Source organism: Zootoca vivipara, chromosome 4 (assembly GCF_963506605.1).
Source record: "Zootoca vivipara chromosome 4, rZooViv1.1, whole genome shotgun sequence".
NCBI lineage: Eukaryota > Metazoa > Chordata > Lepidosauria > Squamata > Lacertidae > Zootoca > Zootoca vivipara.
The window spans coordinates 61168182-61181628 of NC_083279.1; the positions used below are offsets into that span (position 1 = coordinate 61168182).

At 39.6% G+C, this 13447-nt stretch overlaps 1 protein-coding gene across 2 annotated transcripts in view; it reads left to right on the plus strand.

The window, feature by feature from the left end:
- CADM2 (cell adhesion molecule 2) overlaps nt 1-13447 on the plus strand; it is a 354958-nt gene that overhangs the window by 305433 nt on the left and 36078 nt on the right. The window contains exon 8 of one of the 2 annotated variants that reach the window (XM_035116024.2): nt 4729-4845. The exons of the other annotated variant lie outside the window; for it this stretch is intronic. Within the exon in view, the coding sequence (XP_034971915.1) occupies nt 4729-4845 (117 nt within the window). The remainder of the gene's footprint in view (nt 1-4728; nt 4846-13447) is intronic. 2 annotated transcript variants of the gene reach the window in all.

The following is a 13447-nucleotide window of genomic DNA, read 5'->3' on the forward strand; positions in this document are numbered from 1 at the left end:
GCCTGCCGCCATCTTGCCTCGCCGGAAGGCCCCGTTGCGGACCCCTCCGGCATAGCTCGCGGACCCCTGGGGGTCCGCGGACCACCAGTTGGGAACCTAGGCTCTAGATGAACCACTGCCTCCTTTCACCAAAGGATATTTGGGTGTTAGGGGTCAATGAGCTACACAGTATCGAAAATGTGTGGGAAGAGCATCTGGAAATTGATTCATTTCAATTCTGAGTGAGGTCAGGCCCTGCATATTGCTTATAGTTGCTATTGTCCAATTCATGCACTCCTTTGCTGGTAGATTTAAAAAAAAAAAATGCCACAAGTGCAGAATTGCTTTGGCAAGCAGCTACAGCTTCTGTTTACATTTTTATATACAGAGAAATTGAATGAGGGGTGGGTGAGCAAATAGAAGAACAGCCATAAATTTGAATAATTGGATTTTATCTTTTAATAATAAGAACCCTAGTATTGGAAGTCCATCAAGATATATAAAATAGAGTTCTCGGCAGTAATCCTCTAGCTAAAGATGAAGAGACATAAGTTGATGCAAGGGGCACACCCTTGAGTTCTGCCAAATCTCCTTTTCTCCCCTCCACTGTACTGAATGATATTCTGAAGAAGAGGGTCCCCAACCTTCAAGAATAGCTGAAGGCAAGGGGTGGCTGCAGTGGAAAGGAGATGGGTCCACAGCTCTGCTTGCAGTTCTTAGGATCAAGTCTCTTAATGATCAATATCACCTTACATCAATATATTTGTAGCAATATTATACTTCTAAAGAAAATCATGTATCAGACTAAAACAATCATCCTCTCTGTGGTTGATATCTCATAAAGCAACCTATCAATGTAATAGTGATAATCATTTAATGGTCGGGTTGCTTATCCTTTTGGTTTTGTGTATGAGAAGTTAAACATATTTTATGTTGTGAGTTCTGTTTATTATCACTGAGACAATACATGGAAAGTATGAGGTATGTTTCTTGAAAGATTATATGGCACCCACCCATCATATACAAAATGCATACTGGGTGAGCAACACTCTTTCTTACAGGCTATGCCTCTTATTTAACACTCATTCTGATCTTATTGTGGTCAGGTTGCATCAAGCAATTTTTATCCCATGCTTCCTAGTGCATTTTGCCATCACTTTCCTTATACCAAAAAGTCAGTTATTTTGAGGAAGTGTGTTTGTTGCTCAAGACCTCCCAGTCAACTTTAATTGTGCAACCTGAATTTTCTGAAATATGACTGATTTCCCATCTGAAACTAAGAAAGTGACCTGTATTTGTAGGGAGTTGCTGATGGCTCGGTCTGCAGAAATTCATGGTAACTATTCATGAACTCTTCCCTTTTTCCACATGATTATGCAAAAGCTACATTTTGAATGAGAACCTTTTCAAAATGTCATGCTAATTGTATCATACACTTTGGGACAAAGGCTGAATTACTATGCCTTAGCTATGTATGCACAAGGCTGCAATATTTAGCCTACCTGCCACCAAGCAAGTATTGCTAAACTCGGTGGGATTTGCTTCAAGTAAACATGTTTAGGATCATGCAGTAATCCTACTGATTAAATGCTGTAGGATGTAAATAAGTGTACCAAGGTGAAGGCTTGAAGCAAAGAAGCTTAACAAATGGTGCTCAGGTGCCTAGTTTATAGGTTATATTGCTAACATACTTTACATTTCGAAACAGGCATTAATTTAGAAATCCTGGCTATAGTCATTACTTCTTCTCATAAGAAACCAGTATGTGTCAAAAGACCAGAAATATTCCTGCAACTCTGGGATCTATAAAACAGGAGTAGTTGTTTTTACTTGTAATATCAGTGGACTTCATCAATAAGCATGACATTGTTATGTTCTACATGCCCCAGACAGAAACTGCGACAATACCTTGTTAACACTCTGAGCATATTCAAATTGGGTTGATTTGCTAAGGACCACTAAGGACTACTATATCACCTAGTTCATGCCCAATAAACATTGAAATGGAGGAGAGCACTGGAAATTATCCATCATTCTTTTATAGGCCTATTAAAGTAGTGTAGCTTGGTAATGCTAAGGCCCACTTCAAGGTAACATATGGCCATGACTGAACAACTGCAGGCCAGGAAACCAGACTCAGCATTGCTTCTAGCATGACTGTGGTTGGAGAGAAGTTACACTGGTGTAAAGTTGTCGTAGGGAAGGGGCAGAGCGGCACATGTCCCCTTATGTGGTCATACATGAGGTCCTTAAGATAAAAGTACATGGTCCATTTCTTATTGTAAGATTGGTTGATTGGCAAACTAAAAGGTATACGTAACATCAGGTATTCCCCCCTTGCTGTACTGTTATTTATGGCTGCTTTTAAAAAAATCTTTTCAGCAAGTCTGTCCAGACATGTAATTCTATTATGTATTATGAAATTCTATTACATTAAGGGATGGCAGCTGATTAAACCTGCCCTAAAGATATTTGGTGGCAAAGTGCTTACTCAAGTGCTCTGTGGTGTTGAAATCTGGGACTCTGATTTGAAGTTTTGAAAACTCTGCAGAATATTTTTTGGGGGAAGCTATACTCCCTACTATCAGGGCTATCAGCTACTCTTCTTTGTACAGAATCCGAGTGGCCAGCAATTAGGGCAAGAGCCTTAACTGCGCTGAGTTAAATAATATTTTGAAACATTGCTACTATGCCTATTGAGTGTTTTCTTGCGCTGTGGTATGTGGAATTGGGTGATAATAACCAACTCTGTAAAGCAGCATGTCAATATGTTTTATTTAGACTATTATTATTCTACAGAACTGAGCTCTGTGATGACCTTGAATAAGTTCAACTAAAGGATTGGCTCTTCTGGATAGAATCAGCAACTAACTAGAAACACCCAATTGCCCCCTCCCCCCATGGTATCCACTCTTGAGAACAGAGCATTTTAGAGCTAGTTATCTAACCAAAGTCTTAACAGTTTCCTTAAGAAATGCTTCCACACTTTTGGGTGGCTGCTACAACAAGGTGCAATATGCAGACATATTTTTATTTGTAGTCAACCTCAGATGGAATACATCAATCGTTGTCTGTTAACCTGCCCCTTATACAGAGAGCCAAGGGATCACTTTCTAAAACCTTTGTTTGCACAAGCAAACAATAGTTCAGTTTCCTTTGAGTGGCAATAATAGCTTCATAACATACCTAGTGGCCCTGTATGCACTGGCTGCAAAAAGAAAAAGATCAGGAAAAAGGAGTTAGATAACATTGCTATAAATTGTTGTGATGATTCAGAGGTTTAATCTGAAATTAAGCTGGATTTGAGTTTGTTGGTGTCTCAGATAACTTTCTCTTACATCATCAATGTTGTCAAATTGGATTTTAAGAAAATCAAAATAATATTCAAATTGGAGCTGTCAGAGATGCACAAGGAAAACTGTGTTTAATGATCAGGACCTTGGCAAAGTCCTTTTTATATTATGGATTTTTGTACAATGGATATATGTTCTGTATTATTTTATTAGTAGTATTGCCTAATACAAGTTGTTCTTGAACTTGAAACTTGAAAATAAAGCTGTGGTTCTGATTTGCATTACCATTTTTTGTAAACCCTTGTTGCACAGATACCACCATTAGCTGCTTCTGTAGTGATGGTGTTTGTATCTGTGTGAATGCAACCATATTCCTCTGAAGCTTGGTTTGAGTCATGTAGCATCCTAGATGTTTAACTGAGCTTCACAGTATTTGAAGTTGTTTTCCACTGTGCCTTTTCTTTCTTATTTTCAGTGTCTTCCTAGACAAAGGAACATTGATCTCCAGTGCTCTAGGCAGTGCAGATTTTAGAGGTGTTTTTTTCTCTCTCCTTCCCACTTCTCTCTTTATTGTCCTCTATATATTAAAATCACAAAAGGTTTTGCTACAGGGAATTTATGATGTGACTTAGCAGCAGTGCCTTTAAGCTTTGTGTGTAGATGTGCACTTACTCAATTTGGAAAATAACCTAAGAACTGATAATGTTTGTTCGGTTTTTCTATTGGTGAGGTTCCTTTATGGATCATACATATGGTAACATTACTATGAATAGTTTCTACAGTTGATCCTCAAATGATACAATTAAGTTGACTAAAATATTGCTTTATGTCGAGTAACCCTTATTCATCACAGTGGCTGCTGGTAAAGATTTTGATGTGTTCTCTGCTCTGGATCTTGGCAGACTGTTTCCTATAACAAAATGTGGAAGAAGAGAAGCAAATCAAATAAAGCAGCTTTTAGAGTTAGTAGCCATTCACCCCCGTTTTCTTTCATTGAGTCTGTCTGAAAGTAGGTGTTTTAACATACAGCCATCTCTTGTTAACATGTGTGTTTATTTTAGCATGACAGTGTTGTGTTTTCATCTTCCCACGCTGACACAGCATGTTGTTGCATCTATATTTGCTTTGTTGCTGTATGAGGCATTTAAAAATGGCTTAGTGAAGAGAAGGATTCTTGTCACAGATTCACTTTCCCACTTTGTGGAAACATGAATCATTTGAACAAGTCCTTTTTAGTTGTTTGAAATTCTGTCTGTTGCTGTTTGAATAGAATAAGAGAGAGTGCGATCTAATGTCAAGAATTTCAAAGTGCACCACCGTACCTTTGTTGGTCTGTGCTAAGCATGTTTTAATTTGAACATTTTCTACACATGTGTATTTACAAATTGAATCATTGTTATGCTGCTTCTCTGTTTGCATGATATGATTTTATTTTATATTTTTTTCCACTCACCAGATGTTTCCAACATTTTGCTTCCCACCACTGTCATCCCCTCCCTTACCACTGCAACAGTCACAACCACTGTAGCCTTAACAAGCACAGTCCCATCGGCAACAGCCATCAGCACACGAGGTACAGTATGCTTCTTTGTTATGGCCTGCAAATCACAATATAAATAGGCAACCACAGGTATATGCGCACTAAGTATGATCAAGATGATAAAGGGAGATTGTGAATATTGCAAATTTATGTTCAGTTTAATATACATGGGGACATCCAGTTTAATTGTCAGCAATTAACATAGTTGTGAATGATTTAACAGCACATTGTGCATCTTTGTCTAATGATATTTATGAATGTTGATGGGTGTTTTAACTGCTGTTATAAGTAATTGCTTCATTTAAGATTATCATATTAAACTTTTGTTGGAAGGAAACATACATAATTTTGAATTAACATTGTCTCTTAAAACGATAAGTTTGCTTTCTGTTGCTAATATGCTGTGAACGTGTAAGTGGTTTGGATTTAACCTTATATTTATTTAGAACTATTTCATTCATGTTTATGGTTTAAATTTACAATAATTCTGTTCCCTTCTGGAGCGGTGTAAAAGACCTTCCCAGACCATAGATTTCTTGCTCTAGAAATCTATAGCTGTTCCTGCAATGGATAATCCAGCTGACCTTTTGAAAGTAATGTTTCTTTTATTCGGTAATTACTGTTTCCTACTGTTGGTGGTGGTGGTGTGAAATGGCAGTCACTTTCCTACACACTCAGCACATCCATTTCCATTGGAAGTGCAAAATTATATGGCTGGACTAGTGATGCCAGTGGAGATTAGTAACTCATCCACACAATAATCCCTTACCTTTTTGGCTGTGCGGATGTTGTAATTGACAAGGCTGCTGAATGCCTCCTTGAACTCAATGGTCCTTACTTTTGATCCGACATTAAAGGATTACACAGTAAAACAACCAAGAAAAGTGGTTTACTTTAAATGCATAAACTTGAAGCAAATTTCCCATTAGCATTTCATATTTCCTAAGTAATAGTACATACTGATAGGTCACTATAATCACTAATATATGTTAATTTGCAACTAAATTTTTGTTTTAACTATGTATTTGTGCTTTTACCTAATACCTTTATCTTGTGAACCACCCTGAGATCTTGTGATGAAGGTTGTTATATAAATCTAATAAAAATATAAGTAACCAGAGAAAATTTACTTGCATACAAATGTATGCAACATACTGTATATTACAATCATACATACACTTACACATGTATAGGTGTGTGTATATTTATATATTGTATTACTTATATTTATCTACAATTCCTCTTCCAATGAACTCAAGGCAACATACATGCATACACTCTCCCCGCCACTTTCCCCCTCACAACCACACTGTAATTTGGCCTGTGAAACTTTGGCTGACCCCTAAACTGTACGGCTGATGGCAGACTTGAATCTGGGTCTCTCCAGTCACAGTCTGATACCCTTGCCACTTCACAGAATTATACAACTAGAGAGTTGGAACAGACTATGCGGGTCACCTGGTCCAAGCTTCTGCAATGCAGGAATCTTTTGCCCAACGTGGGGCTCAAACCCACAACCCTGAGATTAAGAGTCACATTCTCTACTGACTGAGCTATCTCAGCAGGATATGATAGATTTATGGATTGAAAACGGTACACGTTACATAGATAATTTTTTATTATATGTGTCAAGCTGCATTGTATTAGGAATATTAGCTGGAAGTAAATCACAAACCTAGAATTTTTATTAAACAATAACCTTAAAGGTTATTTTATTAAACCAAATAGAAGTAGACACAATGGGATAGACAAAAGAGATACTGACTGTTTCAATACATTTCAGGCCTTTCTGATTCTTCTTCGGGGAAATTCAGATAAATAAATATTTAACACTTAAGGGGGCAATTTTATGGCCACATCTGCAGGAATGAGAAGTTTAGGATGCAGTGGACCTCTGTCTCAGCTGGTTGATTCCTAGCTCAGCCAGGCTCAGCTGTTGTTAAATTCCAGCCCCAGCTCAGCCAAAGATACATCAGCATAACTTGCTTATCCCAGCTCAGGTAGCTGAGCCGAAACTAACTTCACTGAGGCTGGTATGTATCCTCAAAAATGTGTATTCCAGGGTGGGGTGGGGGGCTGGACCATAAAGGCTGTGTCCCAGTCCTATGCAACTCAGCCACATGACCTAGCAGATCACTTTTTTAAAGGCTTGTTCTCCGTCTTCCAGGCTTAGGCAGAACAGCAGGCCTGCTGTTGAATGGAGGGCAACTTTACGCAGGCATAGGATTGTTTCCTACATGTGCTGCCTCTTCTTTTCTTAGTTTATCTATTCCTATGCAGAGACAACTAAGTACCTAGAACTATAAAAGGATAGTGTGAGGAACAGATAGACTATCAGTTACTAGGCGGAACAGTTTGTTTTCATTTGGTGAATTGGAAAGTATCATCTTTGCTTCTATCAAGTAGATATAATTTTAGCACTGAGTAGTTACTTGAAGTATTTGAGGAACATAAAAAATAGTATGCAAGATAACCCAGGGAGACCCAGTGGATAATTCTCCCACTTGCATACCAGATGGCTGAGCCAATCTGTGGAGACAAAATATAGTGTTTGACTAGTGTTGGATTAGACATTGTGCTGCTTTAATGCACAAACATAAGCACACTGTTTTTTATTTCAATATCTTTGTAAATCCTTTCTATATATTGTTACAAAAGTTGGGTGCCACCCTCACTCTCTGTCAAGCAATAGCAAGATCCGAGGGGGATTCCAGGCAGTCACTCAGGGTCTGTGTTCCTTTGGAGAATTGAGACACAGTGGAGACTGTAATAACTTTAAGAAATATTGTACCTATTTACACCTTCTGACTGCATGGAGGGAAGCCAGATCTTACAGCATGGTCATTTCAAAAGGAGCTTATCCCCCACAGCAATGCAGCCATGGAGTTCAAAGCATCTCTTCTTGCCAGTCTTCAGCCAGCCTGTCCAAGATGTATCCTAGTTTTTTCTCTTCCTTCTTCCCAGAACACCCTACTAAAAACTCTCTTTTCCTGTTACCTCACACCCAGTTACCATGGCAACTTTCCAAACCCATCTCTCTTCACACCTCAGGGCAAGAGGGGAGGACCGTTCTCTCGCATTGCCAGTGGTTCTCAATGGCCCTGTATTGCTTCTTAATGGCTTTAGCTAGCTCAGGAAATCCTCTGCAGCTTGTATTTCTCCCTTCATGCCCCAAATAATCAAAATCCTACAATTTGTTAATTTCTAGGATTTAGCGTCCGTCCCCTATCTATAACAATATTTTTGTAGTTTGTTTAGTTCCCAGGTTTCTTCTGTCTTTCCTAAGACAATCTACTACAGTGCTTAAACGTTAAATAACCCAGACATGAAATTCTTGAAAAACTGCCTTCTTCCCTACAGACTATCTTGGATGAGGTCCCTTTGCACAGCCTTGAGAAGTTCAGTGGCTGCACACTCACTGTAGCAGCTTCTGAGCTGTGGAGTTCCCCTCCTCTCAGTGGTGCAATTACCTTCATTACAGTGGTGCCTCGCTAGACGAATTTAATTCGTTCCACGGGTCTTTTCTTATAATGAAAATTTCATCTAGCGAATCCCATAGGAATGCATTGAATTTTTTTTAATTATTTTTTTTTTTTTGCCCATAGGAACGCATTAATTGAATTTCAATGCATTCCTATGGGAAACCGCGATTCGCTAGACGAATTTTTCATAAAACAAATTCGTCTAGCGAGGCAACCTATGCTCGAAAAATCCTTTCGTTAAGCGGAAATTTTGTTAAGCAGGGCATTCGTTAAGTGAGGCACCACTGTATATACTTTTCATTTTATGCTGAGGACAAACCACCATGCACACCCACCTCTTCTTTTGAAAGCATTTTGAAAATTACTCTGGAATTCCATATGGCTCAGATCAACATCCCCTGTCTCACCTATCAGCTGCTGTAGCTTTTAATACAGAGTTGGTTGCAAAACATGCACATGCAAAGTGGTTGTCTATATTTCCTTAATATCTGTTATATTATAAATATAGGTACCTATTGAAACGTTTATTATACAAAAGGACTCATGCTGTGTTCAGCATTCCTTGCTTGTGTGTGTGCTCTTTCTCTACCAGTGCTGCAAAACAAGTACCACAAAGTAGAAATCACTCTTTGCTGCTTCTCCTGGTGAGGTGTGGCCTTCTAGGAAACAGCTCTAAGCATCCTGAGATCACATATCCTGAGGCAGACCTGCTAATGTCATACAAGGACTATCTGTGTGCTGTAGCTGTATGTTAGTTCCTGTGTCCTGCTCTCCCGACAACAGGAGTAGATGGGAAACGGCTTGTGCGAACACAAATAAAATGCTCTTTAAATAATAAAAAATTGGGTCTTCTAACTGGAGACAGTTGGGAAGGACAAGAATTTGTTTGGACTTGGCGGAGCAATGCTGATTATGTAAAATGGAAGGCTAACGAGTATATGAGAGACTGGAAGGATTGTGACTTTCTGGTTTTTGAGAACATCTACATTTTTTTCTTGTCAGGGTAATATTGTGGCTTGTACTGTGTACCATCCACCCACCACTGCCTATGAGATTCATCTGAATGAAGCCTAGCCGCATCTTAGAAAGTGTTTGTTGCTTTTTTTGAGAACAAATCCTATATAAAGACCAGTGGATGCAGTTGATTTTAGTTCGGGCGAATGATTGTTTCTTACTTGACAACATTGACATTGTATCTATGGCTAATTTTCCATATGCATTCCTACCATCTGGTGGTGATCTTGCTACTATAAGAAATAACAATTTCCAAAGAAAATGAAAGGAAGTTAATTCAGCTGCCTTAACAGATTGCACACAATGCTTTTTTGTGTGTGAAACTCATTATTAAAACATGTTCCAAACATTAGTTAAAACAGTTGGGTTGCAATCTGTACCTAATCATCAATTTATGGCTTATCACACCTCACACAACTAAAGGAAGTACCACAGTATTTGGTTGCATAATTCCAAATCTGATTGCTTGGAATGATTAATATGGCCAATATGTGATACATTATGCTTACATTTCCTGGGACTTTATGGTTATATCACCGTTTTTACTCTTTATGCTTGTGATCCAATATGGTATCTATACACTGAGCTGTTTTTCCCCCCTTTGAAACATAGCATTTTCTACTATAATTTTTATTTCCAGTTTGGCTTCTTTCCTAAAAAATTTCTTAAAGAATGTCACACAGTGTAGAACTAATAGCACAGAATTGCACTGTTGGAAATAAATTATCTAACTCCCCTCACCCCAAAAGCTGTGTAAGATGTGTGACCACTTCTAGCTAGATACAGATTCATGAATTCTTTTCATTTTCATATAAGGTCTCTAAATTTGCATTAAGTCATAATTTATCATTAATCCCAATCCCTGTATTTCAAGAGCCATGAAATTTGTCTTTCTAGAATCCATATATAGTCACAAAAGGTACTATTTCAATATGAATATTTTGCACAATAGACAGCTACTGTGCTTTAGAGCTCCCATTTTAACTATTAACTCATTTCACACTGAAGTGGTTCCTTACAGCCCATGCTATATTCCACAGGAAAGTAAAATTTACAGCTGACTCTAAAGATTTGCAATCCAGGCATGCTTTCATTTGCATAATGATCAGAAAGCAACCTTGAAAAGTTACTAAATCTACTTGGGTCATTAACAATGGTATTTCATGAAATACTTCCTTAGACTAGCTTTTTACTCACTTGGTCAGAGGTGCATTTGCTCTTATGTTCAGTCCTTATAAGTGATACCCTTTTGTGCTTCTATATTACCCATTAACGTCAAACAAGACTTTTAAAATAGTATTTTGTCTTCTATGCCTGGGGTGGGGGTGGGGATCAACAAACATATCAGCAAAAGTATTTCGGGGACAGAAGAAAACTGAAGAACCAAAAGACAGGGAAACATGAGTGCCTCAAGAGGCTTTTGCTGTGGATTTCCTTTCTAGTTTTCATATGGGAGTTGATAATGGCTCACAGTAATGGACCTTTATCGTAATGGAATGCTACAGAAGCACTTTTTCAAATTTCCAGTGCTTTCAACTAAGACAGCCTCAAACATATACCAGTTCTTTAAATTACATACATTTGATATAACAAGTGGCAGGCTACAATGGGCTGTTCATGCAGCCTCCTGCCATTACTAGTGTAGACAACCATATCCTGGGAAACTATAGGGAGCGGGTGGCACTGTGGTCTAAACCACTGAGCCTCTTGGGGTTGCTGATTGGAAGGTTGCTGTTTGAATCCACGTGACGGGGTGAGCTCCCATTGCTCGGTCCCAGATTCTGCCAACCTAGCAGTTCAAAAGCATGCCAGTGCAAGTAGATAAATAGGTACCGCTGTAGTGGGAAGCTAAACGGCGTTTCCATGTGCTCTGGTTTCTGTCACCATGTCCTGTTGCACCAGTAGCGGTTTAGTCATGCTGACCACATGACCTGGAAAGCTGTCTGTGGACAAACGACAGCTCCCTTGGCCTGAAAAGTGAGATGAGTGCTGCACCTATAGTCGCCATTGACTGGACATAACCATCCAGGGGTCCTTTACCTTTTCTTACCTTTAACCTGGGAAACCCCTAACATACCTGGATATTGCAGGATATAATGGATATAATTGACTTAAGTTACAGGAGAGTTGATTTTGTTGATTTTATTTGATCATTAGTCGAAGCTTCTTGACAGTTAACAACACTTTGACAACAGAACCAGTTACCTATAGGGGTAATTGAGGCCTTCAGCCAGAGGCTAGATACCCATCTATAGGAGATGCTTTAGTTCTGGATTTCCTGCATTTAGGATCAGAATTAACTACATGGCCTACAAAGCCCCCTTCAACTCTATCATTCTGGAGTCCAGTGGTCCTACAGAGTAGGTAAGCTATATGCTAAACATCGTCTGGGAAAGCTTACCCAGTAGATGTCCCAATTTGCGTTACCAGGCCCTGAGCAGCTGGGCTTTTGCCAGGGAAAAACCACCTTGGCTGCCTGTGACCCCATGCACTCTGACCACTGCTTGGCAGAGGGGGGAGGCAAGCACCGGGCTTTTGTAACAATATTTTAAATTGTAAACCATAATTTGAAGAGCTAAATATAAACTTTATTTAGAGCAGATGTATTTATCTTATCAATATAGCTTAGTTTACATGAAGTTAATATTTTTATTTGTCATACAGAATCCCAACAATCTACAATAGGAAGTTGTATAAATCTATTTTTCACTTTTTCACTACTATCTTATACATGTCTACTCAGAGGTAAGCCCCCTTGAGTTCAAGCGGGCTTATATTCAGGTACGTGGCTATAAGATTACAGCCTTAGGGAGGAATTATAGCTAAGTGCAAGTATTTCCATAAGACAATATGTTCTCCCTCTCACCCCCTTGCACACTGTTACGGGAGTTGCGTGTCAAGGTTCCAAGACACCCCCCCCCAATAACTCACACTTCACACAATATTTTAAGTTTAAGGTTTTTGGCATTAATTTGGCCACAACTTTATTTAAATACAACTGAATGTGAGTGGTTGCTTAAGCATTGGTTCTTGCCATCTGTCCCCTGTCTGGGACAGATCTGACTCCCACTAGCCTAGTAGGGGAGCCAGTAGGTAAGCACCCTCTGGGAGAGATCGGGGCAGGGGCCCAAGCCCTTGACCTCATCCCTCCGATGCTCCCCGAGGCTCATGCGCGATCCTGGCCCCTAATGGGGATAAATGGACAAACATGTAGAGCCCCAGGATTCCTTCAAAGGAATACCCATAAAGGCAGCAGCAACCATGAGGGGCAGGCCCAACCAAAATCCGTACCCCTCCACCATCCATTTTGAACCAATGCCTAACTGCCAACCTTATAAGTTGTGACTTATTGCAGCGTAGTAGGAAAAAAACCACCTGGCACCAGCCAATCAGCCAAGTGGCAAAATTCCTATCAGGCCCCTGATCCAAAACAGGTGCCCCCATGAGAGGCGCAGCAAGGTCAATGCAAGAACGCCTAAAATTGGAGGAGGGCGGGCGGGAGATTCGTTGCGAGCAGCAAAAGTTGAACTGAAAGCTGCTCGCTAAGCATATATAGGGTAAGGCTGTCAATCAATCATTCGCTACTTGCAAATTTCCCCAGCAACAGCACACCCACCAATCACACATGTGGCCATCCAAACTGACCCGCCTCTCCAACCCTGGGATGTCTTGTTAATCCTTCCGCAACCCATGTTCTCCTCTATGGGGAGAACCTGCTTTCACGATACACACTCACCCACCGAACCACTGGGGGGCAGTGGTGAGGGGTGAGGAGGAATGGCAACTGTTTAGTTGAATCTGACCTTTTAATCTGTTTTTAACTATATGTAAAAGCTAACTAGGGTGTACCTTTCATTAGAGGAAGTTAAACCGAAAGAATTACCTGGGCCCCTTTGATATTAAAATGTTTTCCACAACACCAGATCTTGCTTGTGACTCCAATTTTTATTCTTCATAATCTCATTAAAGTACCTTAGTACTTCTGAGATACTGAGAGAAAGAGAGCACAAAGCAACAGTATAAAGTCATGGCAAAGAAGAGAGGCCAGTTCTGTTGAATGGTGTCTGAGATAAGGAAGGAGTTATCTTTAAGATAGCTGTTATAGGGTTCCTCACATGTACAACTGATAATAAAGAGAG